The sequence below is a fragment of the Ramularia collo-cygni genome (assembly GCF_900074925.1).
Source record: "Ramularia collo-cygni strain URUG2 genome assembly, contig: RCC_scaffold05, whole genome shotgun sequence".
Classification (NCBI taxonomy): domain Eukaryota; kingdom Fungi; phylum Ascomycota; class Dothideomycetes; order Mycosphaerellales; family Mycosphaerellaceae; genus Ramularia; species Ramularia collo-cygni.
In genome coordinates this window covers 1,361,104-1,388,895 of record NW_019716259.1, presented here as the reverse complement: position 1 = coordinate 1,388,895, position 27,792 = coordinate 1,361,104, and the positions used below count along the sequence as shown (strand labels likewise).

The following is a 27,792-nucleotide window of genomic DNA, read 5'->3' as shown; positions in this document are numbered from 1 at the left end:
TCTATCGAGTGACTCCTCGGGACCAGTTCATCACTCCACCGAGAGCATTAGAGCAGATCTCCCGTAGCATCATCATCGTATAGCCGAGTTGAGATCTGAGCCTCGAATCAACCAACACATGTGTCGAAAGTTCCTTGTACATCTCCGACAATGAAACATGAAAGCGCGACTATCGGGTCAGGTAAAGGGCGCAATCGTGGCTACGCAACAGTAAAAGCCTACCAGAAGCCTTCGACTTGGGTCTTTGCAGTTGAAATTGACAGGAGGCGCTGGGAAGTAGTATTGTTCATGTGATTGTGCAGATAACATCACTATCAGAAGATAGGCCCCTTTCAGCTATCCAGCGTGGTCAGAGCTGTCAACATGGGAAACCTTTGACATGACAACCGCGCTTGAAGTCAGTCTTCTGCTTGCAAACTGCTGGACTATGAAGAAGTGTTCAAGCCGCTGTGAAAGCTGTTGCAATATCGAGATAGCAGATGATACCCTACTTAATGCGCGTCAAAACCCATTCTACGTTTTCTGATTCTCCTATCGAAAGCTCCAGATTTCACTCGCTATCTCCCTCCCCTCTGCATATAGTAGGCCACAATCTCAATTGCGGAGAACATCAGCATTTGCCGCGAAAAAATCACATCGCGCAGAGCTATCCGGATCGGCAATATAGCTAATAACACTTTCGTTAACATGCAGAACCGTRCTCTCAGCTCCGTATTGCGGAAACCATGGCCGGTCGGAGACTGGGCGAGTAGGCAATGGTAAGTTCGGATCCTGGTTGACGACGAAGGACAGGAAAAAATCTTTCATAATGGTTGCCAGAGTTGCGTTGAATACCAGCGGATCGCCAACATCGCCAAGCACATAAGGTCGTGTTGCTGCATGGGCAAAGTATCCCGCGTTGAAACGTAATTTCCAGATTGGCACTTTGGGAGACTGGTTGAAAGCAGCAGAAGCTACGTAGYGGCTCGGACAATGGATAACGTAGTCGCCAAATATTGCCTGATTTTGATAGTATGCGACGGATTCTGTGGTCAGGTTGACGTCGGAGCTTGCGGCGAGCGCCTTGAGGAAACTAAAGATCGGACTCTGGAAGAAGTTGTTGGATGCGATGTAGTTGGCACCATAATCGCTTCTGGGATAAAGCTCGAGTAGGTGATCGAGAAGGTCTTCTGTGGCGGCTGGCCAGAACTGGGCATATTCCGCCTTGATGTCGTCATTTGTCTTGACAGAGAAGTTGACGAAGCCAACGCCTTGCATCCAAGTCAGTTTGTAAGTCGACGCAATTTCAAGAGGCAACGCTACCTTCAAACTCGTCGGTGTCTACCAGAATAGGAACCCTTGAGTAGTTTCCGGCCGCCAGCTGCTTCGATGGCAGGTCTTGAACAAAAGATCCATCGACCACGGGGGTGTAACAATAGTCCCCGTGGCCATAGACTCCAGCATCAAAAGCGTCGTAGTATGACTGATTAGTCGCACTGCTCAACGCTTCATACGATAGCTGGCGAAGGCATTCTAGAGAAGCGCAGCCTGCCGCATTCAGAAGCGTTTCATATATCGCACCCTGAGTCGTGGTGTTTTTGTGTGGCGGTAGGCCAAGGTATTCTGTCCTCCATTAGTATCGAGGTGCAATCTCGAAGCCATACTTCCAACTTACCAGGTATTGCACTGCGAAATGGAGGATGGGCCTCACCACCGCCCCGCGTGAGCTGATACAGCACAGAGCCGCCCCCAGCGCTACCTCCCCAGACAGTCACTTGCTTGGAATCTCCACCGAATGCTCGTGCATGCTCCTGGACCCATTCTAATGCCAGACGTTGATCGAGGAGTCCGGCATTCAAAACGCCATCATCCGCAACTGCAGACCCGGGCAAAAATCCGTACGCTCCCAACCGATACTGAGCAGCGATGTATATGACGCTGCCGTTGGAGTGTGACACAAAGGCCTCGCCAGGCTCTGTCGTAGCATTGCCTGAAATGTATCCACCACCATGTATATTGACCACGACAGGAAGTAATGCCTTTGCAGGCACGGTAGGAGTCCACACATTTAGCAAGAGACAGTCTTCGCTAGCTGGAATTGGACCGATAGATGGCTGCCAACCGGGTGTCGCTTGTACACATTGTGGACCACAGGACGTTGCATCGATGGAGTCGTTACTCCCGTACATGTTCGCCTGCGTAATCGGTACTGGAGCTTTCCATCGCAGATCGCCAGTCGGCGGCGCAGCATAACGGATGCCGTAGAAGGAGTTGACTCTGTTGTACCAGTGTTAGACAATAGCGCAATATACTCGCGCAAAAGGTGATGCTGACCCAATGGTGGTATTGCTGTTACCAGTGTATATTGCGTAGCCAAGATCCACAGTGGGGGCGTTCTCTGCGGAAACCACTCTACTGGCGACCAAGAAACCTGCCAACACGGCGGTCTGGTGGAGCGTGTTCATGTTCCAACCCATACTGGAGGCCTTCTGTGGAATGGCACGAGCATGAGAAGGCAGTCCATGTCTTTATGGAACAGCATACCTGCGACCTAATGTGCAGATCTCGATGCAGTACAACCGACCGTTGTCGAGAGCACCACATAGGCTTGCTACATACGGAAGTCGATAAACGAAGCCGACCATGCTTGTAGGTCTACAGGTGTAGATGTTGCGTGAATGCAATCCTTGTAGCTAGTAGGGCAAACGTGCTCGTTCTTCATTTGAGATTTCCGAATCCGAAGTTCGTACATGTCTTGCCTGTTTAGGAAAGCGAAACGAGGGCTATAGAATATACCTCAGCTGCCTCCTTCTCAGGCGCTCCTCCGAAGTTCCGAAGTTCCGTGGGCTAGTGTGAATTCAGTATTTGTACACTGTGACTTCCTAACCTATTCATACGGCAGCAACGGTAGGTATATGTACAGTAGGTAGGTACGGTCTCTTAGTCTTCAGCGGCGCAGAGCAAAGTAGCGGGAGGAGAAGGAGGCAGGAATATAGGCTGTTGGACGGATGCAGGTGTGCTTTGGCCAGCCGAAGCAAAGCTGCCTATCCTTCAAACGCCATGCTGTCGTCACCGGATTGATGTTCCAATAGGTATCCATAWCGTCACTGTCGAAAGGAGAGTTTGCTTCTGAGCAAGACGCAAATCTGGAAGACCTAGACCACATCTCCGGAAGCTCGGACCGAATTTGTCCCGAGAGCGATCTCCCTGTCCCATCACGCTACGGACATGGTGCGCAAGGTACCTACCCTGCGCTGTAGAATCCCTGCGTACCTGGAGCATATGAATGTGTAAGCAGGCCGCCATGGCATTGTCATACGCAGATGGAAAACGTCGAGTGCGAGTTTTGCATGAGAAGTCCCGGGCCGGTGAGGCCGAACCCCATTGAGACCCCCCTCGCCCGACCCCTTACTGATCGTCTTCCATCTCATGCAGGCTGTATAACGTGTAAGCAGCGGAGAGTAAAATGCGACGAGGCGCAACCAATCTGCCAGAGGTGCAGCAAAGGATCTCGAGAATGTTCGTATGCCACGCCTAGCGGCAATCCGACTTTCCGTGGCTTTCGCCACATCATGTTCGTACAGAAGCAGCTACGCAGTCCGATTGTGGTCAGCGATGAAACCAATCGTTCGGTCGAGTACTTCTGCCTCAAAGGTCTACCCATCCTTCGGAGTTGTCAGCCTTCGCTTCTCTGGCAATTCCTCGCCAATCGGCTCCTGGATGCACAACAACCAAGTATACGAGGCATTGCGGCGGCGTTGGGAGCCCAACAACGACTAGCAGATCAGAAGAAGACATCGGCAAGCCAAACTGAAATCATCAGTCAGCAGGCTTCTTCCATGTACACGAAAGCCATCATCTGCCTGCAGCGGTCGATCAATGACGGAAGACACGGCCAAGAACCTCATGTTCCACTCGCGTGCTTGTTGTTGGTCATTCTGGAATCCATGCGAGGCTCTTCAACGAGCTTACTAGTCCATCTTGAGTCCGGTTTCCGTATCGCGGGAACAATACAAGGCAAATCAGCAGAGACGGTCGAGGTGGCTCGCATCCTCCGTCAGTACGCAGTGGACGCTACAGTCTTTGACGCCCTATCGCATTCTGCTCAGTCTGTGCAGGCTCTGGTTGCTGGGTGCTCTCAGCCTGACTATAGCTCCGATCCACTTGCTCAGACTGTAGAGCTGGTCTTGCATCTGACGCGTGCTATAATGTATGCTCCAGAATCGGCTTCTTTCGACATCACGTACGAGCCCATCCCCTCGACAGTTCTGTACGCTCTGAGGCCGCAACAACAGGCAATCGAAAAGGCACTCAACGAGAAGCTGGCCTCGCCCGAGCCGATGGGGGAATGCAAAATGGCTGCGTACGGATTTGCCAAAGCGCAATGTCTCATGGCCAAAATCTACATTGATCTTCTCTGGACTGGAAGGCAAGTCGACTTTGACAATGCGATTGGGCTTTTCCAAGAGGTGTGCGATATTCTGGAGACCTCGCTGCGACTCATGGACTCACTCATAGACGGAGGTACACCAACGAATACTCGAGCGGCTTTTTCTGTTGGCGTGTCGGCCCAACCCGCTCTCATGCTTTTGATACAGCAGTGTCGCGACCGCCATGTCCGACAACGGGCTATGAAGCTCTTGGATCAATGCCCGCAATACCACGGCGTGCGCGACACTGTCTTGGTCAAAGCAATCTGCCACGCCATCATCACCTTCGAGGAGAATGGCATTGAAAGAGGCACAGACTTCATCCCGGAATCTCACCGAGTTCACCACTATCGCCTGATTGGAAGCGGAGACGAGCCGGGAGGCTTCCAGGCCGTGAAGCTATTCTGCAGTAACCCTGGAGGCGAAGGTCTCATCGCTTACGATGTGCCGCTCGATATGAGCTGAAAACTTGTGGTCGCGATAAGACTACAGAGGCTTGTGGGAGTTGATTTCAATAGCAAAAAGCCAGTGCTATTGTAGAATCCCCTATCTCTGGTGGGATGGAATATTGGCAGACCGCCTTCGACCGGTTTGTGTAGCAGAACCATCAAGACAGCTCAATGGGCCAGAGCGGACGGGAGTGGCCGTCGCCAAGAAAGCTTGTTTGCCGTGCTGCGCCTCACGCTTGTCACCCTCACCAACAACAATTCGTCTATTCAATACGGATTGACTGCACTTTGGCTCACAATCATGAACATCCTATCACCAGAGACAGTGGCTACGGTGTGCTCGAATCTGGACCCTCAAAGCCTCGCAAGCTTTTCACTCTGCGACAAGCGAATACGTGAAGCCAGCAAGACGTTCCTTTTCCAACATGTTCGTATCAAAGCTCCTGCTGGTGGTGCCTTGGCAGATCTAYGCGAGCGTTGGTCGTCATTCCTGCAAAATTTGAAGAGTGCGCAGCATGTGCGATATCTGGAGATACTGGCAAGTCTTCAGCCTGAGAATCCACCTCCGCGACGTGACGCTGGCCCCGATCCCAAGCCGTACGGAATTATACTCCGTCGCTCTGATGGTATGTTGGCGGATAAGCACTGTGATCCGGAATCTCGAAGTGTGCTGGCGCCGGTCGAAATTGAAGCGATAGTGGTGCTAGTCAAGCTCCTGCGCGGTCTGAGACAGCTAACATGGGATTGTCCATGGCAGCCAATCCCACCTCCTGTGCTTAAGACCCTCGAGAAGATGGACTGTCGGCTTTCTTTGCCCTCTTTTCCGGCTACACAGCCTACTACGGCGACCGATGCAGAATGTCGAGATTAATGGCGATGACTTGCAGGTAGCAACCTCACCATGCTTGGAAAGTGTTACGTTGCGATACGAAGCCAAGGAGGAGGAATTTGAGAATTACAACTATGATGCTTTGCTGGAGATGATCGCGGGCGCTGCCCCAAATCTGCGCCATGTCACATTGGAATCTGGTGGAGAATATCGATGCACCCAGGGCCACACCAATTCCACCGACCCCAACTTACAACATCCATGGGGCCCTCGAAAACCATGGCGAGCCGATATATTCCCGAAACCGCAACCGCCTTCTTCGAAAGCCTTGAAAGGCTTGGACATTCGCCGCTGGATGAACAAAAATGACCTCATCGTGCTAAGCAACAAAACAGACTTCTCGCTGCTCCGTAGTCTTCATATACAAGCTGGCGTAGAGGAACTTTGCTGGCTGACATGTCGTCTCTCTTCTCTACAAACATTGGATATCAATCTTGGTGAAAGGAATGGCATCAATACGGAAGAGCTACATCCGGCGACAAAGACATTCTTCCTGTCCCTGCCACCTCTCAAACACCTGACGCTCAGAGGAACATGGACCAGCGACACTCTCGAGGTCATCTTAGGAAGACACGGCCCGACATTACTCAGCCTTTTCTGCCCTGTTTGCACCTCACCGATTGATGTAGAGCTAGTGCAAGCGTGTTGTACTGTCCTAGAAGAGCTTTCGATTCCTATCCAGCGAACCCAGGGCGATTTTCAAGAAGTCGCGATGTATCGAGCTCTTGGACAACTTCCCGCCCGCACCGTGACTCTCTCCTTACGCCAAACAGATCCCGTACACACACGCAAGCACTTTAGCGAACGCCGGCAGCTCTGGGATCCCGTGAAGCCGTTGCATGCCCATTTTAGCGGGGACGAGATCCGCGATCTCCTAGTCAATTGCGCTGTTGATGAGGACCTCTCCCAGAGTATCTTTGTTCAGATAGCTTCACGCAGGGAGCAAATGGGTCTACCAATCTTGGAAACTCTCAACCTTCATCCAGAGAATCTCAGTCCTTTGTTCTTCCGTCATGGATATCCCAGAGCACTCCTGCTTCCAATCGCCCACCTGTATCGATCGTGGTCGTGCGTGCGCAACCCAAGAGATGATTGTGCGACAACTATGTGTGCAGTCAAGCGAGGGCCACCGCCAGGCTCATCGCTCCCGCCGGGCGTCACACTGACCTTGGGTGTAGATCCTGTAGGGGAGTGTATCAAACGAGGCCTGGATTATGACACACTTGACCCAAAAGTCGAGGAAGTCTTGAGGAGGATTTGGCCTGGAAGTAGCCCCTGGCAAGATATCTGCCACAGTCTGCCGCTTGCTGGCCAGACTGAGTAGATATAGTTTTGCGCTACATGAAATGCTTATTGATTGTATCAGAAGTTAGTCTCGGTTGAATGGTCATAACACCACGTAATGTGGCAACGATTTCGTCGAAGCATTCGGCATGAACTACGACCCCACTCTTGCTAAAAAGAACACCGACTTGCGAAATTGGAGGAGCATGTTGCTAGCCATACAAGAATCAACGAAGAAGCTTTTGGCTTTTTCGGAAAATACTGTACTGGACGAAGTAAACCCTCTAAGCTACAAGCTCGAGCCCTCGGATGTATCCGGCTTTTGGGATGTTGAAGAGTTATGCAACAGTCCGGATCCTCATCACGCCGGTGACTCAAAGCAGACACCGACTCGAGTGCTAATCGAACGATTACATGGTCAGAAATGTGATACAAAAACGTCCAGCTTCCAGTGTCTTTCAGCGTCACTCAACAGCGGACAATCTCACTCTTCCAAAAGCTCCTCTAAGGGAAAAACAACCTTCGCTATCCAGATCCCTGCATCTCACGAAATATCACATAGAATTCTCACTCATGGGATCGATGGACTCTCTTTCAGGAAAAGTTATTGCCATCAGTGGCGGAGCATCTGGCATTGGCCTCGCGACTGCAAAATTGCTCATCTCTCGGGGCGCGAAGGTGTCCATTTCAGACATCAATCAGAACGCCATCAAAGACGCATTGCTGGAATTAAAAAGATGCGGAGGACACGAAGGAAATGTATTCTCCGCTACGGTCGACGTTCGAGACAGCACGCAAGTTAGGAGCTGGATACAGTCTACAAAAGAAAAATTCGGGAAATTGAACGGCGCTGCCAATATGGCGGGAATAGCTGGTCATGCATCGACGACTACCGTGGCTAACATCGAGGATGCACTTTGGGAACAGGTTATCGGCATCAACCTAACTGGAGTCATGATATGTCAGCGGGAAGAATTGCAGGTCATGGAGGATGGTGGGTCTGTGGTGAATTGTGCCAGTGTGGCCGGTATCCAAGGAGTCAAAGGACAGGCGGCGTATTCTGCAAGCAAGCACGGAGTTGTCGGATTATCGAAGAGTGCCGCCAAGGAGATGGCGTTCCGAGGAATCAGGGTTAATGTCATCGCACCGTAAGCTCAATTCCGCGATCATGAATCCTTCAACACAGCCGCATCACAGCTAACAAGTTCACGTAGCGGTCTGATTGATACTCCGATGATCAGCGAGGTGAAAGATATGGTTGAAGCAGCATTTGCAGGCCCAGCAGGAGAAGTCGTACCTCTGAATCGGGTTGGAAGTCCGCATGAAGTTGCTAGCCTCGTGGCATTTCTGCTCAGTGACGAGGCCCCTTTCATCACTGGTGCAGTTCAAGTCATTGATGGGGGCTCTGCAGCTTAGTCCTTATCAGAGTCTGCCATTTAGAAATGTTTACGCGACTGTGGAAAGACCATGGGCTCTCTCCCGAAGGCTCGTATACTCAATTAAGCTGTAGATTGATCAGACCTCGAGAGATGAAAGAGCTACACCAGAGAGTTCGCATCAAGCATAGATGATGTCTACCAAACTCAACCATACTGCAAGAGTCATTGGATGGCTTGACCCGACAAGAAACAACAGTGGCATCGCTTCTAAGCTTATTCAAAATAGTACCTCGGGGCAGGATTCGTGACCATAGACCTTGTTACAGGTTAGCGGCTGTATGCCAAGCGATGCCATGCTCTTGTTGGTACATGTAGAACGAATCATGTGCGAAACCGGCCTCCATAGCAAGACTAGCCGGAGTCCGGCATGACGTGAGCATCTTACATAACGCCAGATGGAGCTTGTGCACTTGTAGCGCAACACCCAGCACGTGRCGAGTGGTAGGTGAATGCCATCGGATTTCGCGCTTTACATCTTGACTTCTTCGCTTTGTACTCTATGGGTTCTGCCATAGTGCAATATGTTTGTTGACGTTCTCCTCCCATCGGTGTATCCGCAGAACCTCCAGCAAGCGGCCAATGATAGAATAGATGACAAGATTGRAGTTGCTGTAATGATTGAGGCTGTGCTTGCACTGCGTCACCGACGACAGATCGTCTTCCGACGAGAAGACACGCTCAATTGGCGCAAGAGAATTGGAGTCAAATTCTGTCGTAGGCAACACGAGAATCCATGCCACGTCCGGCAATACGTTAGCATGTTGAAATTGATGTCTTGATTGCTTGCCTATCTGCTAGCGAATGACAGCAGCTATATATATCCACTAGCTTAATTGCTAGAAGCTTCTGCATTACAAATCAAGTGAGTGAATCCTCAGAAGTGAATGTTCTCATCTTTAACGTAGCACAGCTACAGTCCGCCTGTCGCGGCTGCGCCACATGCTTACCTTCACTGCCCAATGGCTGTACAGGTCTTTCGAAATGCGGTCTTGCATTGGCGAGACGTCAGCGCGGGGAGATTAAGATATCCTTTGGCGACGCCGGCGTCCCCAGAGAAGGTTGGGAGTCGTTTTTTGGCATCGAACAGCTCATCAAAGACTCTGGTGCAATATCCCGAGGTGCACCTGAGAACAGTGTTAAGCCTGACGATTTCAACAAGATATCTCGAAACTTGTGGACAAGGGGGCCAGCTCTAGCCATCATACGTCTTAGCTAATCATACTTATTAGCATTGACTGCACAATTATTGCCATCAAGTCGTTGCAATCTCATCAACCTTTGGCTTTTTTATATTCTTCCACTCCAAAAAGACGACTCCAAACACCGACGCCGTTGCCATCGCCGTCGCAACGTAGAAGGTATCAACAAGAGCATCATTGTACGCAATCTTCACTTGATCCAGATACTGCCTTGGAATCATCTCGGCCAGAGAAGTGGCGCCCGTTGACAAGATCACCTGACGATSCAGATCTGGAATCAAGGCGTGGATGCCCGAAAGCAACTTTTTGTTGAATACATTCTGAGCGACCGACACGAAGATTGCACCGCCGGCTTGTTGCGAGAATATCACAATGGAGGTGCCAATCGGGTGATCCTGCTCGGGCAAGACGGCCTGCACGGCTATCAAGGTCTGCTGCCAGCCAAGTCCCAGTCCGGCGCCCAAGATGACTTGATATCCTATCCACCTGCTGTATCCGGTATCAGGTTCGAGCGTGGTTAATAATCCGCCGCCGATGGCCATCAATACTGTAGAGGCGATGAGGATGGGCGCAAATAACCCGATGTAAGTCACTATAGCACCGGCACCCAACGAGAATACCACGACAGCGAGGACCGTTGGAATGATATCGATGCCAGATTGGATGGCATTGTTTCCTTTGATAGCCTGGAAGTTGTCAGTCTTTTCAGGGTGCGTTGAAGAAGCATTTAGGGTTGCTTTACCTGAAACCAGATTGGAAGAAAGAAAACAAAGATGAAGAATGCCGCTCCGAGACTCAACGCAAACCAGGTTGCAGAGGCGACGGTTCGTTGTGTCAGAACCCGCGGAGGTACGGTCGCCTTCTCCTTTTCCAGCCGCTGAAGGCCAACAAAAGCCAAGAGCAGAACGGTAAATACGACCAGCAAGGCGATGACCCTAGAATCAGACCACGGATACTTGCTGCCACCCCACTGCAGCGCCACAAGCAGGCAGAATAGGGCGGGGACGAAGATCGCCGTACCGTAGATGTCTAGCTGCACCGCTCTGGTCTTCCATTCTGAAGCCAGCTGCCGTGCACTCGCAGCGGCTCTGTAGAAAATACAGATAAACAACACCGGAAACACTCCCATCGGCAGATTAATGTAGAAGCACCACCGCCAGGAGACTCTATCAGTGAGAGCCCCACCGATTAGCGGAGCCACGATATTCGCCAGCCCATACGTTCCGCCAACCATCCCGACATAGGCTGGCCGCTTGTGCAGCGGAACAGTATCAGCAATGACGAGAATTGCGCCGGAATAGACCCCGGCGGCTCCAACTCCAGCAATCGCACGGCCAGCTATCAACGCATTCGAGGTTGGCGCAGCACCGCAGATCACAGACCCGATCTCAAAGAGAAAGATGGCTGTGAGAAAGACCCACTTAACAGGCAAGTAAGTGTACAATTTCCCGAAGAAGAGCTGAAACGCACAGGTCGTAGCGAGGTATGCAGAGCCGTACCAGCCAACATCATTCAACGCTTTGAAGTCATCCGTGATGCGAGGGATGGCGGTGGAGATGATCGTGTTGTCCAGTGATACACACAGCACCGTGAGACAGATGGCGACCATGATCAGGGCTAGTTTTGCGGCTTCGGCGTGCTTGCCCTCCGCTCTTCCATCGTCTTGAACGATTGTCTCTTCGACTTCCTTCTCCATATCGTTCTTCTCGAGAGGCTTTGAAGCTGAGTGGGTGGCATAGACGAAATTCTCGACACAATACCTTGTCCAATTCAGACCCTTGGATGTTGTATTCTAGGTTCATCCCTGTCGTCTTTCCGTCCCTTGCCGCTCATCAAGGTTGGATTGGCTAGGGAATATCGTGAGTATTCCATTCGGTTCCTTTGGCCAACAGCTTCTTGCTGTTCGTTGGCCACGAGTGTTGCAGACCGAATGGGACTTCTTCCCGGTGTGCTCCAATTGTCGATTTWTATATTTGACGACACATGAGAGACCCATGTCCAATGCGCCGACAGCTTCATAGCCTTCCTGAGTTTTACATATTGRTAGCGTATAATACGTAGGTATTGGGAGATGGACTTGGTCGCGGGACCAACATTGCCGTGAAGCGCGGTAATGAAGCCACAGAACCCATCGAAGACGCAGCGAAGGAGTTTTGAGAATGATGTAGAAGTTTTCTTTGGTGACTCAACATGAAATTGTTGCAGATGAGTCTCCATCGTAAGCAGAAGTCAATTGACGAGTCCAGTTGGCCTAGAATATCTAGACCAATCGAGGCCTCGTTTGCGATGAAGATGCTTGTCCTGTAAAATTTCGCCGCGATTTGATCTCGGGTGTTGGCGGAGACATGCATGAGGCTGTACAGGAATGACGACTTGAACTGGAGTATTCTGCTAACATCGTCGAATTGATGGTGACGGAAAAAAGACTGAGTTGAGACTCCATAAAGACGCACGGACCTGCTGTCACATGAAAACGGGATTTCCACTACACTCCACTTCTAGTGTGGAATGTCGAGTGTAATTAGTCATCATCGTTGTCCAATGCGCAAGACACCAGACCCTCCTAAATTGTAAAAGGGAAGTATTACCTTAGAAATAAACAATAACACTCTGGTCGTGCTACTTACGGTCCTAACATGCGACACGTATCAAACTCGATTAGCTAGTGTCTGTTGGTCATAGCTATCTTAAGATCTAGTAAATCGCGTTATTAGTGAAGTAAGGATTGAGACACCGTATAGTGAAAGAGATCGCTCTCACTTAGGTGATCCATTCCATTTCGAGTTAGAAGAAACCATCGGCCGCGTCAACACCATTCTATCTAAGAACCCACATATGCAGTTTTGAACGTTCAGCTTCCGTCGTAAAGTTCTCGAAGGAGAATCTTGAGATGTCAAGCTCGAGACTCGTTGCCTATTATATTAATGAAAATATAGTGCGATTAATGGGTGGAGAGAGTTCGCCGTTCATGTCGGGATCTCGCGGCGAGCGTGGCACTTCAGTAGCCCTTCGAGAGGTGAGACATCCATGGATTTCATTTGAACGCGATGTTTTTTGGGGGGTCTTGACGTCTGCGTGGTGTACAGTCCCGGCCGCTATTTTGTGTATAAGATTCGCACAAGAGCTCTCGACGAATAGCAAAAAATATCGTATCCAGGTCCTCGGTGCCTTAAACCGGAATCTACAACACGAGTAAGAAGATTCAGTGTGCAGTCTCTTCAGGGGCTCGTTTCTATACTCAATCGATGTGCTGATCTTTCTTGGGTATATTCAGGCTTGTGCCGTTGTGCAAAGAATTACCAATTCGGTATACCGGCCCTACGAAACAAGAGATGCGAGTTCGAACGGGTACATACATAATCTGCTGAGCTCGACGAACGGAAGCACAGACGATGTTCCTCATCGTTTGTCTGGCAATCACGGATGCTGTAGATCGGATGTTTAGTGGCGGCATATTGAAGAGGGAAGAGCCTTCTGGGTTGTTCGGAAACGTATGAGACTGACATTCAGCCTGCACATCGATAGATCAGATTCGCCTCGATCGAGCTCCCGACTGGCCAGCGTCGTTCGTGAGCGCACGTCTCGGCGGGTGGTTGGACAGCTATTCCGTCCATCTTCGCAATTCAGGGCCATGGTCAGTTATTGCGTAGAGAATATGTGCCGCTGTCTTTGAAACAAGATTCCGTGGAAGTCACTTATTATGCATCTTGCCGGTAGGAGCAAGAGATGGAGGATGCCACAGGTGGCTTTTAGTCTCTATACCCTGCTGGGAGATTTTGCGCCAGCATGAGAAGCTCCGTTGGCAAACGACTCTTCCCGCGCCCATTTTCCTTTCCCTTCTCATCATTGATTATCTTTTCCTTTTTCGCCCACCACCGACATTCAGTCGATTCGCCATAGGATGACGACCCAGCCATCTCGTCTTTTAGTTACGTGTGCAACGACACCAAAATCGCCGTTTCTGCTAGGAAAATTTTGTTCCCTGGTCGGCTTCGACATTGTGCAAAACCCATGACTGGGACCCAATACCTCCGCCTGCTGCGGGCGAACTGGACACTCCCACATGACTCTCCAGGCGAATTCGACTTCAGAACGACATTTCACGCCGACCAACACATCGATGTGTTTGCCGAAATGACCATGGGTACCAGCGCATCTAGCAGACGATTCGTCAACCTCCTTCAGAATTTTTGGTCCCCAGAAACCAACCACTTCACCAGGAAATTGGTGACTCCTTAGGGCAAGTCAACAACTCGTTACATACCGATCTAGGACAGCAACATTCGTGCCTCTGCTTGGCAAGTCGTGCACAAGTTGGGAGTCGATGGGCGCTTCATGATCACGTTCAAGGGTGAAGCCATTGCTCCGGATGCAACTTTCCAAGAAGTCAGTGCAGCACGCTTGAATCAATCGATCTGGCATGGAACAAGCTGACCCAGATCTAGTTCGGAGGAGACGATGAGACAACCTTCGTCATCGTCGCCATCGATGACAGACCAAAGGACAAGGATCCCCTCAACGATGCGGACGCAGCAATCTTCGACAAGCCGAGCGAAGATGACCGCAGCGACAGCCCGTATTCATCGCATGCAGGSGAGATGGAAAATGAGCGGCTCGGATAGGAGATGGTTCGGACGGGAAACAAACGCAAGCAGGACAGCAGCACCGCTGGCAATGAGTAAGGATTCATCTCCCATCCAACTTTGGAGCGTGACCTCCCACTGACAGTGATGTTCTCTCAGCATGAGCTGCGTGTCCAAGAGTGTCAGGCAGGAACGCATGCCTTAGACGTGTTTGTGGGTTCCATGTTCGATCGTAGCCGTGATGGAGAGTTTCATTTATCTCTGTTGTCCGAGATCTTCGATGGTATAGAGCGATGATGGCACCGAGCGACAGAGCAGGTGGTATACTAGATGGTAGGGCTCCTATTGGTTGAATACAATATAAATGATTCGGAAAGCGTGCCTCGGGTGTATTCTTCGTCGCAATGACATGCGTAGTTCCCGTGCAAATTTTCGTGGTTCTTTATGAACCATCACTCTCCATTCTTTGACGCCTTCGCCACGTTTTCCTCTGCGTCCGCTTTCCTTCTACGCGCCACGTCTCGCTGATAGGCATACTGCAACTCAGCGAGAGTGAATTCCGACATCATGTCCGCAATCTCTTTCCAAGTCGCTCCTTGCGCTTTCAACTTCGTCATCTTCGCCAACGACTTCTTATCAACTGGGTTTACCTTGGGAGGCTCGGACAATCCAATCCTCTTCTTGATTTCGAGTATTTTTCGGCCGATTCCGATGGGTTTCCGTCGTGGCCAGGTCGCACAAATCTCTTTATTTGTGGCGCCTTGTGTGATCATCTCCACCAATCTGGCTTCGTCTTCGTCTGGCCAGTGAAGGCGGCTCTTCACCCTCACATACCCTCTGCCTTGACTCCCCAATCTCATTTCTCTGGCCTTGGACAGGTCACGATACTTGGTTTTGACAGAAGCATTAGTTCTTCCCATTGCCACCGCAATCTCGGGATAGCCCATCTTTCTCTCCTCTCTCAACAAAAGCAACTTCTCCACGTCTTCCTTACTCCAAAGGCGATAAACGAAAACATCGTTTCCGCGAGCTGTACGAGTCGAACTGTAGGTGCACGCAAGATTCCGCGCAGAATGGGTCGGGAAATGCCGCTTTTGGATCTCCTGCCACGAAAGACCTTCGTTGCGAAGCTTCGTGATCAACGCCCGCTCCGCGTCGGTATAGCGAGGTGTGTGTAGAAATCGACCCTGATCACCTCTGGGTGCAATGGAACCGTATTTGTCGATCAAGCCGGCAATGGAACGAGTTGTTGGAAGCCTGGCCTGAACAGCTGTCCAGCCGAGTCGCTCTTCGCGAAGTTTCAAGAGAAGAGCCTCTTCCTCCGGACTCCATCGATGATAAGGTCTCGAGCGGGATTTACTCGCGCCTTTTTTGGCTGTGGTATCTTGTTTTGCTGGGGTCCACAGAGGACGGGATGTTGTGAATGAACGACAAGGGTGGAAGAGAGTCCGATTGGGGAGTTTGTTGATGACTTTAAAGGAGCGTTTGATTAACAACATGTCTCCGTCGCCATGTACAGGAGGCTGTCGTCGGATTGGATGGAGTTTGTCGAGGTGTTGATGTTTCTACTCCAAATCTGCCATTGAAGGTGAGGTCTGGTATACTTCGGCCGATCCTCGGCAGAACCATCCTGATATGAGCAGCGTCATCGGCGGTGCAATCGACAAGTTTCTCTCAACCATGCATCTCCCTCACCGCCGCGTTGGCTTCCCCCATTATCCCGCCCTCTCCCGACAGTTCAGCCAATCTTCCGCCCTCAAGTCATCGACTCCCGTCAGCCGCCCGCCGCCCCGCCCTCGTGCCAGCAACCGTTCCAAGCTCCCGCTCCTTCCCCTAGTCGCCATCTTCATACTCGGCAGCGGCTCCTTTTACTATCTCGCCAAGAGTAGAGTCGGTCAGACGCATCAGACTTATACCGCCGGCGACCCTGCTCCTCCCAAAAAGGAAGACTGGCCAGGCCGACGAAGGGCTCCAACTGAGCAGTAAGCAATCAAGTCTTTTACGTGGCCCATCATGCCCGTCATTCCCGAGAACGCGGCCCAGAACCCGGCACTGGCAACCACAAGACGTCGTGAGCCGCTCTTCCGACCCGGTACCGACGCCAACCAAGCTCTCGTCATCTTCGTTTTGGGCGGCCCGGGAGCTGGAAAGGGTACGCAATGCGCCAACCTTGTTCGTGACTATGGCTTCACACATCTCTCCGCCGGTGATCTCCTCCGCGCTGAGCAGGACCGGCCCGGTTCTCAATTCGGTGACATGATCAAGACGTATATCAAAGAAGGCCAGATTGTACCCATGGAAGTCACCATCAAGCTGCTTGAAAACGCCATGACGGCGACCATTGAGATGGACGGAAACAGAAAGTTCTTGATCGATGGTTTCCCACGCAAGATGGATCAGGCGGTCGAGTTTGAAGGACAGGTTGTGAAGAGTGTGTTTACCCTCTTCTTCGACACGACCGAGGAGACGATGCGCAAGAGGTTGTTGAAGCGTGGAGAGACGAGTGGACGAGCGGATGATAACGAGGAGAGCATCAAGAAGCGCTTCAGGACGTTTGTGGAGACCAGCATGCCTGTTGTCGAGGCGTTTGAGAAGGATGGCAGACTGGTCAAGGTGGATGCTAGTGAAAGTCCGGAGCAGGTGTATGAGAAGGTGCAGAAGGGATTGACGGAGAAGGGCATTGAGAAGTCATAAAGACATATGGCGGAAATCATTTTCAATCTGCATGTTATGAAGGCGTGAGACACTGTTTCCATCCACCTCTTTTGACTTTACCCTGCATGACATTCTACCAGATGTTCGGTTGGAAGGACGGAGCAATGGTAGGTCTCGCTTTCCACTAGCGGAAGTTTCCCTTGCAAGAGATGGGATGGAGAGGTCAACATTTCAAGAAGATCCTCAATGAATATGATGAGAGGCTGCATCTCCTACATCTCCCGCACCGTCTTCGCTCCACGAGCAAAAGAACATAACAGAGCTCTGCAGCCAGGTTGCTCCTTTTCAACCTCGTCGACGATCCCACGAAGCCTCTATTGCGATCATTGCGGCACCTCAATGGTCAGATCTCATCACCAATCGACAGAGTGCGGTGCTTCTCAGGTACGTCTTCACATCTTACATCGCATGGTCTCCGCGGGATTACCTGTCATGTCAGACCAAGACAAAACATCGAGCCAAGTCAACAGCTTTCATAACATCACAGCTAGTGTGCATGCACAAGTGTTGAAAGGCAATGTGTATGAGAATATCATCTTCCAAAGACCAGCAACCTTCAAGTTTGCAGAATCGTTGTGTAGGCACGGTCGCTGGCAATCCCAGATATGATGCAACGCCGCAACGGTATCCCTCCCAAGATCGATTATTTCAGGGCCCCTAGTCACTGTCTTGGAGACAGGAAAAGGCGATCAGATGGTGCAATTTGACCACGAATCAATCGGTTCGGGACAATATGACAGAGAGGGGAATCGCATTTTTCGCAGAAGGTGACCCAGGCTTGATAATTCTAGTCGAGAACATCACGCCTTATCGACTTGTTGTGTCCGTTTCCTTAGCGCCTCCTCGGTGGCTCCGATATGCCTCAGCATCGAGCGCGCAGCGGCCGAAATCACGGCTCTCAGTCAGCATAGATACTATTTCTAGACCACGCTGTGTGCAACAGCTTGTAACATGCAGTCCTTGCAGAAGCTGGTGGCACTCGCCAGGCCGATCTGATACAGATAACCGAGTACCCGGCATGCCAGATTTTGAGTCGTTGGCATAGACTGGAGAGATACCACCCAGATGCTCATGGCCCATCGACTACTGTCCAGCAGGCTGCGGCACGATTCGGGCTTGTCAGCGTTTTGACTAAGTTGATACCGACTTTAAGGAGGAGCTATCTTGGTATCGTCACGGATAGACGTGGCATTTCGCGGATGTAGGGACAGCGGTATCTCTTCACATGCGTCAACTCGTCTCCTCTAGCCACCTACAGTACTACTGAATTGACATGGCATGGCGGGCTTGCATACAGGCAGTCCTTCAGGCATGTGTGATGAAAGAGCAATTGGCTCGTTATGAGCTTCTTCATCCGACACGACGCTCCATGAAAAGGTGCATGCATCACACAACTCACAGGTCCCTGAGAAAACATATCGAACGATTCACGTAGCGAAGACCATCGAGTCTTGCATAACTTTGATCCGCGCGATGTATTAGACATTGTAAATCGCTACAGAATGACCTGAGCATAGCGCTCGCATAAAGACCAATTGACAAGAACAAAATCCGCTGGCCAAATGCATTCCAAAAAAACTCCCAAACTCCATGATCCCAATGCATCCCATTTCCTTCTCGCGCGGCGCGCCGGCCGATGTAGATGAAGTAACCGATTCCTTCACCTCCCAAACACCATATCAAAGCATGCAAGCAAGAGGTCTGAAACGCCAAAAAACAAAGTGCAGCTTGCCGCACCCATCCTCGCAATTGATGAGGTCGTTTCGTAAATTTCAAGGGTTCTCTTGAGTCCCGCCAGCCGCGCTATCATTCTTCGTAGTCGCCGTCTGGGTCGTCCTCATTCTCCGAGTCCATCTTATCTTCTTCATTGGGGCCGTCGTCCTCTGAGTCATCGTCGATATCGGTCATGTTCATGTCCGAGTCGTCGCCGTCGTCGCTAGAGCTCGCGTAGTCTTCATCATCGGAATCGTCTAGCGCGGCTCCATCCGGACCGATCGCGACGTCGATATTTTCGTAGATGGTCGCCAGTCCTACTCCCGCTTCTTGCTCAGGAGCATCCTCTTCTGCATTGTGCGCATCCTCGACTTTCTTGTTGGGATCTTCGCACATCTCGTAACGGCAAGAAGGACACTTGTGCGCGTTTTTGTGGCCACTTTTAACGAGCGCGGTAAGGCATTCCCTGCAGAACCAGTGAAGGCAGGGTGTGATAACTGCAGCGAGGTCTCGGAACGGCTCCATGCAGACTGGACAATCGGGCAGGTCAGGAGGTGGAGTTCCTGATCCGAGTCCATGCTCAAGCAGATCGTCGAGGGTTGGCTTGAAGTCGGCCATTTTTGTTTCAGTTGTGAAGCGCGCGGGGATCTTCAAGGCGTTGAGAATCAATCGATCAGGCAGAGCAATGTAGAGACCAAATGCTGACTGCGGAAAGAGAAAAAATCCAAAGATGATGATGCGGAAGTGTGGGTGAGCTTGGGAGGGGAAGATGTCTGTCGCGCGGCTAGAGAAAGAAAACTAGTGAAAGTCTAACTTCTTTGGGAAGAAAATCATTATACCTATTCACTTGCGATCATATTCATGACGTACGAGTGCGGAGTTACACACATGTATCAGCCAACTGCAGTGCAGGAGCAGTCTGTGTCGTCTTCTCAGGGTTTGTAGTCGGGGTCAGCAACTTTATCGTCTTCAACTTCATCGTCGGTCATCTCTTCATCGTCGGTCATCTCTTCATCGTCGGCCATCTCTTCATCTTCTGAGTCTTCGTCACCCTCGGCGGGAGCCTCACCATCATCAGCGGCCATCTCTTCGTCTTCTGAATATTCGCCATCCTCGGTGAGAGCCTCCTCATCATCAGTGGCCACATTGTCATCCTCGGGGGTCACTATTTCTTCTTCCGGATCCTCATCGTCGTCGTCCATATCGGAGTCTGGATCGGAGTCGGCTTCCTGTACATAAGTTTCGTCGAGATAATCATCGAAAGGATAAGCGACTGGCGCGGCGGCTACTTGGATATTATCGTCGTCAATCAGCGGTCGGCGGCAGGTCGGACACATATAAGCATGGGCCATGCCGCTCCGCAGATGCGCGGTGAGACACTCCCTGCAAAACCAATGCGGGCACCTTGTTGCTACTGGTGTAAGCTCAGGGTTAGTAAAATCCCTGTAGCAGATGGGACATTCTGTTGAGTCAGACGGTGGCACGCCGGTTGTAAACCCATTTTCGAGCAGCTCATCGATGTCGGGCAAGTGCCGATCGGCCATGATGGGCGTTGTGTATCGTTTTGTATTCCCAGCAGGGATATTGGTCTGCCGATAGTACCCTCACGGTTGAGTAGTGTGAGCAATGTGACGCACGTATAGATTCGTACTAACTGCGACAGTTGGATTGGAATGTTGAATAGTGCTAAGAGCGCAATGTGAGCAGTCTTTGTGCTCTGTGTATACAGGGAATGGGGAGTTGTTTATACAGGGAAGAGTGTGTACAGCGATTCGATATGTACAAGAGATAGTCAAGAGGGGTATTGGAGAGGATGTATCAAGGACGGTATTACTTGGGAATAAGAGCCCTTGCCATCGCGCTGAGGAAACAAAGGGGAGGTTACTATAACAAAGGTACCTGGTAGCAGAACGATACCAATGCGGACTGACCTCTTGCAATCTCCAGGACGATTCCAACAAGCGCACGCTTTAACGAGGAATAATCGCCTCAATCCTGTCTTTGTCCTAAGGGGAGTTTCGGTCTCACCGCAGGGTATGGAAATCCCGGGCCCAGAACCAGGCAGCAGCTGTGAGTATGACATGGTTGCAGCCATCGCTCCATACTCCAAAATAATCAAGCTGGGCGAATCTTCGTGAGGCGAGCTTTTCTGCTCTTTGAGGGCGGCGTCGTCGCCATTGCGATCTCCCATGCGGCGGGGCCAAACGCCTTGCCATGGCAATGTCCAGTACAAAGAAATGCGGCATTTACGACTTATCCAATGACAACGCATGTATGAGGGGGGAGATGCGGCCATGCTGCATGTGAAGATTTCAAAAGACTGGCAAGTGAAGCAGAACCGCGCCTGTGGACGTGGAACCACTAGCGCGATATCCCCGCGTGGGCCGTGGCGGATCTTGGCTGGACAAAGCGTCATCTGTGACCAGGCCGACACTTCTCGAAGCATCCTACATCCACCTCTCTCTCTCCCCACGACACAACACACCATCCAGCTCTCCAAACAATCCTACTCATTTGCTCACGATGGCAGCCAACACAAAGTACAGCGCGGCGCCGACGCGCGACAGCTTCGAAGAACAGAGTTACTCGCAAGCGCCACCATCCTACCAGGCAGAACCGGTCATGGGCGAGGCGCGATCGGAGGACGACAACCTTCCAGATGACTTCAAGTTTGGAGGATCTGTAGCAGAGGCGACGCTTCCGATTCGAATGCAATTCATCCGCAAGGTCTACGCCATCTTGACTGTACAACTCCTGGCCACGACGGCCCTCAGCGCGATCTCCTTCYTCAGCGTGGGATACAAGAGCTGGATCCAGAGCAACCAGTGGATGATGTGGGTGTCACTGTTTGGAGCCATAGGCTTCATGCTCTTAACGTTCTGGAAGAGGAAGAGTTATCCGATGAACTTGGCATTCTTGACTGGATTCACGGCGATGGAGGTAAGGACAGACGGTCATGCAGGTATGAGACGGGATCGGCACTGACAATCACACAGGCATACAGCGTTTCTGTTATAACCTCATTCTACGAAAGCAGAATCGTCCTACAAGCACTGATATTCACGCTCGGAATCTTCGTCTTCCTGAGCCTGTTCGCATGCCAGACCAAGTACGACTTCACTTCATGGATGCCATACTTGTTCGGAGCTCTCTGGGTTCTCATTCTATTCGGATTCATGACCATGTTCTTCCCTCAGTCAAAGGGTAAGCAAATCGAAGTGCACTGGGCACACAGCGGGTCGCGGGACTTTTCCCGGCCCTATACGATAATGGCACACGCTGACAAAGGTTCCATTCAGGTTTCGAGCTTGCTTATGGTGTGGGCGGCGCGCTCATCTTCAGCGCGTACATCCTCGTGGACACGCAGCTGATCCTTCGCCACTACCACGTTGAGGAGGAAATCGCTGCCGCCATCAGCCTCTACCTCGACGTTCTCAACCTGTTCCTCTCGATCTTGCGTATCCTCAACAGCCAGCAGAACAACTGAACTGGTACTCTCCGATGACTGGATTTTGGGCCCACGATTGAGCTTTACGTAGGATTGGTGCAACTTATCTGTATTTAGCGATGAGAATACACTTCTTGATAATGACTCCACAGTCAATGCCAGAACCACTCATATTGGAGTTTGATGACTTCCATATTACATGGGTCCTGCTGAGCCCAGACCATACTGTCTATGTTTTCTATGATATCCTTCCGGAAGTCCAGTAGCTTACCCTCAAGTCCATACACCGCCCGCTATGCCTGATTGTTGCTGTGCCGCCCAAATCGCTCATTTTTTCACATGTCCAGGTCCTTCGACCACAGCCCTGACCCTCTTCTCAAACGCCTCAATCATCTTCTCTGCCACCTTCGGCGCGGCCGCCTGACTCAGCGCAGCATACAACGGATTCGAAAACTGGAACTCAATCGCAAGATTGACCTCTGTCTTCTGCTGACCCGGTAAAGGGTTCGTATTCTCAACGTTTTTCTGATACGTGGACTTGTGCAACGCATCATGTGGAGGAGGCTTGTATGGATAAGGCTTCAACGTCCATCTCGTGAGCAAGTGCGCCATGACTCTAGTGTCCTGTGAAGGATCGTGATCTGCGGAGGGCCGAGCATTGTGGTGGCTGATCGAGTCGGCGGGGAGGGTTGTGCGTGTCTTACCGCTGACGGCTTCGACGATTCGGCCTGGGACACAATATATCCGGCTGTAGAACTCCTCTTTGATGTCGCTGTTGAAGCCTACGACTAGCTTTGCTTCTTCTGGGTACGTTTTACCGTCTTCAGCAGGTTGAGAGGTTTTGGTGACCTCGGAGCCCTGGCAGAAGGGAAGAAATTGATTGTACGTGTTTACGTCGGAGATGATGTCGAAAATGATGGAACTGGGATATTGGAGTGTTCGTGTGGCAGTCAATGTCTGATTTTGGGTGAAGGGGTTTGGTAAGAAGTTGCGTCGTTGTTGTTCATGGGCTGTGGAGCGGAGTAATGCATTGGCGAGATGTGCTGCTCGACATGGCTGAAGTGTTTGCCGAGCGGATGACTGGAGGATAGCGTTGGCAATGGGCGTGATGGATTTCATGGCTATGGTCCTTGAAGATGGGCAAACTGGGAGGACGAGAAGGAGAAGCTTGAGCCAGAAGATGGAGGTGGTTGGCCTATTTGATTGACCAAACGAAATGGAGTCAATGTCATCACCAAATGTTTGAAGCGTTCCTGCCGATCGGGTCGCGCTAGTATCAATTTAGCCGAAACCAATCTGGAGAACGAGATCTGCCGACAAGACCCTTCTTTCACTCTGAAGAAAATCATCCACCAAATCATCGCCAAGGCTACGATTTCTTGTCATCATGTCGGTCCAAGGAGAGACTGTTGACTTGCCAGTGCGCCAGAAGCAGCAAAAACAGCAACTCAGTAATGGAATGGAACACATGCGACAATATGTGACCATCTCAAATCCTGCATCTCCCGCAGCAGCAGCAGAAGGAGAAGATGCATATGGAGTGCCGGCCACATACGAACCGGTCAGGAAGCMCACAACAGGATCAAAAGACAACCCGGAGAAGCGCAGTGATCCATTCCAATTCGGAACTAGATATCTGGAGGAAGGCGACGACATCTTCAGCCACAACGCTTGGGATCATGTGGAAGTCGACCCTCAGTATAGTGAATTCATCGAGCAGCAGACTCTCTTCCAAAAAGAGAACCAGGTGTCTGATTTTGACAAGAAACGTTTCAACGAGAAGCCCGAGAAGTGGTGGGATAAGTTCTACAGCAACAACCAGGCCAACTTCTTCAAAGATCGCAAATGGCTAGTCCAGGAATTCCCGGTGCTTGGAGAGGTCACGCAAGAAGGCTACGGACCAGTGACCGTTCTGGAGGTGGGAGCTGGTGCAGGAAATACGGCATTCCCCGTCCTCACCTTGAACTCAAACCCCGACCTGAAGCTCCATGCATGCGACTATAGCCAAAAAGCAATCGACATAATCCGCGCACAGCCTGCCTACACCGAACAGGCTGGCAAAATTTTACAAGCCGATGTCTGGGATGCCGCTGGAACTGATCTCCCACCAGGCTTATCGGAAGGTACCGTAGACGTCGTAGTGATGATCTTTATCTTTTCTGCTTTGTCGCCTGATCAGTGGACGCAAGCCGTCAGCAACGTGTGGAAACTCCTCCGACCAGGCGGTGAAGTACTCTTCCGGGACTATGGACGTGGCGATCTCGCTCAAGTACGGTTCAAGAAGGGTAGATATCTGGATGAGAATTTTTACGTGCGTGGAGATGGCACGAGGGTCTACTTCTTCGACGAAATGGAGCTTCGCGATATCTGGTCTACAGGGACACGCTCGCAAAGCGCGGTAGGCGAGAAGGATCACGCCGACGTGGTCAGGGATGATGCTGCTGGTCCCGAGCCTACGGCAAGCTTCGAAATCATGAATTTGGCCGTCGATCGGCGCATGCTGGTCAATCGCCAGCGTAAGCTCAAGATGTATCGATGCTGGATGCAAGGCCGCTTCAGGAAGCCGTCGACGGAATTGAGTGGTAGTGACCATCTCGATACCAAGAAAGTACCTGCCGAAAGTTGAAGGCACTCTTCAGAGAAACAAACAAGAAGCTCTAAGTTCATGCACCCCACAGATCTCTTCATCAATCACAAGCCGAAGTCAAAAGCCTCTCCTTGCAACGTGGCGCTTGTTAGACGCGCATAGTCACGCAGTTGAAAGCTTGGAATCCGGGTTGGGAAGAATCTCTCCGTGCTGTGCCGCGACGCGAAGCTTGCCCACCAATGAACCCATAAACTTTGCGAGGATCTGGGTCCAGAAGATGCGCTGGGCATGATTGCAGAAAGCATTTTTGCAATCAAGCGAGTCGCTCATTCGTTGATTTATGGACCCTGTCGTATCATGCGGTTGGATATGCATGGATCCGCTGATCAATTGAGAGTACAGACGACGCCTGCGGAGATTGTCATTGAAATGGTCGCCTTTCGGTCTTCGCAGGAGCTGCACTCGTCAATTTCTTCTGCTGTGCCTATCGTCGCTCGTTCGCACCGTTCCCTCCCCGATGCTCTCCTACCGAGCCTCGAAACGGCGCCACTTGTCATGGCAAAACCTCGAGCGATATACCAACCACTCCAGCGACGAACCACAAACCACGAGGCATGCAATAAAGTCAAGCTCGAGCGTCCTTGAAGAGTACATCATCCGAATCCGTCATCGATAGCTAGCACGATACCATCGTTCAGAACTTGGTCAATAGCAGTGCAACAAATATAACATAAATGTCTATCTAAAGGGTACAAACGAGTGTCAAATGAAAGATGCGATATCTATACGATGGGTCCAAAATCAAGAACAAATCTTGCTGTCCTGTCTGTTGTTTCCTCCTCCAGGGGTATTGCCTAAGCAGATGCAATGCAAGGCACGTCGCGCAGAGATGATGAATGCTGTCGTGTATGTTGCCTATCTTGGCAAGGGAACTATCATACTGTTAGCAAAACATCTCACGTCCCCATCACAACTCCAACTCACTGCTCAATTGCTGCAAAAGACGCTCCAAGTTCTGCGAAAAGTTGCCCAGCGGTCCAAAGACTGGCATTGCCGGTGGAGTGACGGCAATGTAGCGATGGATGCGCGCACAACTGTCCACCAAACTCTCCCGCACCCTCGTCACCTTGAACAAGTCGCGAAGATCAGCTCTCAGACACAACCCCATCAGAGTGCGCATGTATTGCGCCTGCACATCCGGCTTGGTGATGAATCGCATGTAGATGTTGCGCTCCTGTCCCTGCGCACTCCCGGCATACACAAGCGTATCTTCGCCTCCCCTGGGTCTCCACTCGCGGATGATGAAGTTGAGAATGTCCACCAGGAGGTAAACGAGATCCTTCTTGGCGTTGGCGTGCGTGTTGCGATAGAGTGGCTTCACGAGCATTTCGCGGATGGAACTGTAGATTCTGTCGAATTGCTTGAGCGCCTCGATTGAGTCAATGTCGCCTGATATGAACCTGTGCTCGGCTGAGATCTTGCGGCGGTTCAGGATCTGATGGGCCATTTCGCCCCAGGCAGCGCCTGATGGAGGGTTTTGGTTCCAAACTGCCTGACGTCCAGTCTGGTTGAGATGCTCTGCCATGTTGTCGGCATATGCTCGCAGTGTACGACTGAACTGGATTAGTCTTGCCTCGGAAACTAACGTGCTGTCCTTCTGTGTTGACTAACCTCTGCAGTGGCATGCTTGAGCTGGGATAGTCAACGAACTCCACCGGAGAGAGATGGTCTGCGTTGAGAACAGAGACCAGCATGCGGAAATGCTCTTTCACGGTTGGTTCTGGGGCTTCATCCTCATCATCCGAAGAGGAATCGTCACCTTCGTCGTCGTCGTCGTCGTCGCTGGGCCGTTTCTGGCCTCCTTTGGATGTRGTCCTGCGAGACTTGCGTTTGTCGTCGGGAGATCTAGACGAAGATCCAGCTTTGGCTCTAGCTTTACCCTTATCCTTACTCCGAGAAGATTCTCGTTTCTTGGCTTGGGTTCGAGTCTCGACCATTTCGGCGTCGCTGTCTCTGCGAAGGGCTAGTCTTCCTAAGTCCGAAGCTCCTACGGAATGGGCTTTTTCGTAACGGGACATCGACGAGTTGTGTTCTCGGGCAGTGTTGGCGAAGGATGAGGTACTGGAAGACATGTTTTCTGTGGCGCTCAATCGCAGTCTTGTATGTCCTGTTGGATTGCTTTGCCGTAGAKAAGAGAAAGGGAGCCTGCATGCTTGTCGATCGTAGTTCGCAGGCACAGAAAAGTCAACATGTGTCGTTGTTGGACATATCGTACAGAGCCGAAGTACCGGCACATGACGGGATCAGTACTTGACTATCCTCATCCACTCATATCAGGAAGCGTAAACCGCTTGTGGACGCGGGAGCGGCTTTTGTGGGGAGACCGAGGCCAGCGAGCCACATGAGGAGTCTAGTACAGGTCGCAAGCAAGGGAGATGGGTGCCTCGCAACACAGGCAACAACTGGTCGGCACGGCATGAGGAGCAAAAGTCCCCTCCAGTTGCGGCTGCGGCGGTGTGTTGGTACTTCGCCGCTCGCGGTAAGCTTTCCCGAAGCAGACGTGAGGGAGCTTTGTGATATCGCAGTTAGATCTTGCATACCGTTTGTTCGCCCGAGTCCGAGTCAGGAAAGCCGTCGCTCACATCCTGTCGATTGCGTTAATGATTCAAACCCTCCTCCAGTGACTGCTAGACTATGCATGTTCCACTTTTGACTTCAGGCCGTTAACCTTATCTGCCTGGACCGCGCCACACCTATACCTCAGCTCAGGCCAAGAGGTTAGTCGAGCGACACGGCACCTCAAGTATTTCCTTAGATAAGTCGCTGAGGTGATCAGGCTCAAATTCCGAATGGGGCGAAGGCGAAGCTCTGGGCGAAGCTGAGTGGCGAAGCAGAACCAACACCAACTGCCTCTAAGCGCCGACATTTATTGAAATGCAYCTCACTCTTGTTTGATCCCCTCACTTTTAACATGACGGGAATACCCATCCACTTGCTCCGATGCGATCTTACCGTGTCTGTAGATTGAGTTCTGTTGGCGGCGCAGTGTGGCGATATAACGTGACCACCACACATGC

General features: G+C 51.3%; 15 protein-coding genes; 7 read left to right on the top strand and 8 right to left on the bottom strand.

The window, feature by feature from the left end:
• Positions 1-594: 594 nt before the first annotated feature.
• RCC_04273 (uncharacterized protein) lies at positions 595-2,456 on the bottom strand (the record flags this gene model as incomplete). XM_023769550.1 has 4 exons in its annotated part: positions 595-1,250; positions 1,303-1,602; positions 1,655-2,256; positions 2,314-2,456. 4 exons carry the CDS (start codon positions 2,454-2,456, stop codon positions 595-597), a joined length of 1,701 nt encoding a protein of 566 aa, XP_023625318.1.
• An 827-nt stretch (positions 2,457-3,283) lies between these two features.
• RCC_04272 (uncharacterized protein) lies at positions 3,284-4,874 on the top strand (the record flags this gene model as incomplete). XM_023769549.1 has 2 exons in its annotated part: positions 3,284-3,347; positions 3,415-4,874. The coding sequence occupies 2 exons, from the start codon at positions 3,284-3,286 to the stop codon at positions 4,872-4,874; spliced, it is 1,524 nt and encodes a 507-aa protein (XP_023625317.1).
• Positions 4,875-5,709: 835 nt separating this feature from the next.
• Positions 5,710-7,071, top strand: RCC_04271 (uncharacterized protein; the record flags this gene model as incomplete). Its single annotated transcript, XM_023769548.1, has 1 exon — positions 5,710-7,071. The coding sequence occupies one exon, from the start codon at positions 5,710-5,712 to the stop codon at positions 7,069-7,071; it is 1,362 nt and encodes a 453-aa protein (XP_023625316.1).
• An 818-nt stretch (positions 7,072-7,889) lies between these two features.
• On the top strand, positions 7,890-8,447 carry RCC_04270 (related to D-arabinitol 2-dehydrogenase; the record flags this gene model as incomplete). XM_023769547.1 has 2 exons in its annotated part: positions 7,890-8,179; positions 8,246-8,447. The coding sequence occupies 2 exons, from the start codon at positions 7,890-7,892 to the stop codon at positions 8,445-8,447; spliced, it is 492 nt and encodes a 163-aa protein (XP_023625315.1).
• A 1,275-nt stretch (positions 8,448-9,722) lies between these two features.
• RCC_04269 (related to DHA14-like major facilitator; ABC transporter) lies at positions 9,723-11,365 on the bottom strand (the record flags this gene model as incomplete). XM_023769546.1 has 2 exons in its annotated part: positions 9,723-10,355; positions 10,412-11,365. 2 exons carry the CDS (start codon positions 11,363-11,365, stop codon positions 9,723-9,725), a joined length of 1,587 nt encoding a protein of 528 aa, XP_023625314.1.
• Positions 11,366-13,551: 2,186 nt separating this feature from the next.
• RCC_04268 (uncharacterized protein) lies at positions 13,552-14,091 on the bottom strand (the record flags this gene model as incomplete). XM_023769545.1 has 2 exons in its annotated part: positions 13,552-13,825; positions 13,934-14,091. 2 exons carry the CDS (start codon positions 14,089-14,091, stop codon positions 13,552-13,554), a joined length of 432 nt encoding a protein of 143 aa, XP_023625313.1.
• A 613-nt stretch (positions 14,092-14,704) lies between these two features.
• Positions 14,705-15,751, bottom strand: RCC_04267 (uncharacterized protein; the record flags this gene model as incomplete). The annotated part of the gene is made up of 1 exon (XM_023769544.1): positions 14,705-15,751. One exon carries the CDS (start codon positions 15,749-15,751, stop codon positions 14,705-14,707), a length of 1,047 nt encoding a protein of 348 aa, XP_023625312.1.
• A 181-nt stretch (positions 15,752-15,932) lies between these two features.
• On the top strand, positions 15,933-16,238 carry RCC_04266 (uncharacterized protein; the record flags this gene model as incomplete). Its single annotated transcript, XM_023769543.1, has 1 exon — positions 15,933-16,238. One exon carries the CDS (start codon positions 15,933-15,935, stop codon positions 16,236-16,238), a length of 306 nt encoding a protein of 101 aa, XP_023625311.1.
• A 27-nt stretch (positions 16,239-16,265) lies between these two features.
• Positions 16,266-16,946, top strand: RCC_04265 (probable uridine-monophosphate kinase (UMP-CMP kinase); the record flags this gene model as incomplete). The annotated part of the gene is made up of 1 exon (XM_023769542.1): positions 16,266-16,946. One exon carries the CDS (start codon positions 16,266-16,268, stop codon positions 16,944-16,946), a length of 681 nt encoding a protein of 226 aa, XP_023625310.1.
• Positions 16,947-18,773: 1,827 nt separating this feature from the next.
• Positions 18,774-19,298, bottom strand: RCC_04264 (uncharacterized protein; the record flags this gene model as incomplete). Its single annotated transcript, XM_023769541.1, has 1 exon — positions 18,774-19,298. The coding sequence occupies one exon, from the start codon at positions 19,296-19,298 to the stop codon at positions 18,774-18,776; it is 525 nt and encodes a 174-aa protein (XP_023625309.1).
• A 314-nt stretch (positions 19,299-19,612) lies between these two features.
• On the bottom strand, positions 19,613-20,224 carry RCC_04263 (uncharacterized protein; the record flags this gene model as incomplete). The annotated part of the gene is made up of 1 exon (XM_023769540.1): positions 19,613-20,224. One exon carries the CDS (start codon positions 20,222-20,224, stop codon positions 19,613-19,615), a length of 612 nt encoding a protein of 203 aa, XP_023625308.1.
• A 979-nt stretch (positions 20,225-21,203) lies between these two features.
• Positions 21,204-22,167, top strand: RCC_04262 (probable Bax Inhibitor family protein; the record flags this gene model as incomplete). XM_023769539.1 has 3 exons in its annotated part: positions 21,204-21,620; positions 21,677-21,884; positions 21,980-22,167. 3 exons carry the CDS (start codon positions 21,204-21,206, stop codon positions 22,165-22,167), a joined length of 813 nt encoding a protein of 270 aa, XP_023625307.1.
• Positions 22,168-22,455: 288 nt separating this feature from the next.
• Positions 22,456-23,247, bottom strand: RCC_04261 (uncharacterized protein; the record flags this gene model as incomplete). The annotated part of the gene is made up of 1 exon (XM_023769538.1): positions 22,456-23,247. The coding sequence occupies one exon, from the start codon at positions 23,245-23,247 to the stop codon at positions 22,456-22,458; it is 792 nt and encodes a 263-aa protein (XP_023625306.1).
• Positions 23,248-23,515: 268 nt separating this feature from the next.
• Positions 23,516-24,754, top strand: RCC_04260 (related to ABP140-actin filament-binding protein; the record flags this gene model as incomplete). Its single annotated transcript, XM_023769537.1, has 1 exon — positions 23,516-24,754. One exon carries the CDS (start codon positions 23,516-23,518, stop codon positions 24,752-24,754), a length of 1,239 nt encoding a protein of 412 aa, XP_023625305.1.
• Positions 24,755-25,630: 876 nt separating this feature from the next.
• Positions 25,631-26,847, bottom strand: RCC_04259 (uncharacterized protein; the record flags this gene model as incomplete). XM_023769536.1 has 3 exons in its annotated part: positions 25,631-25,647; positions 25,700-26,328; positions 26,387-26,847. 3 exons carry the CDS (start codon positions 26,845-26,847, stop codon positions 25,631-25,633), a joined length of 1,107 nt encoding a protein of 368 aa, XP_023625304.1.
• Between the last annotated feature and the right edge of the window lie 945 nt (positions 26,848-27,792).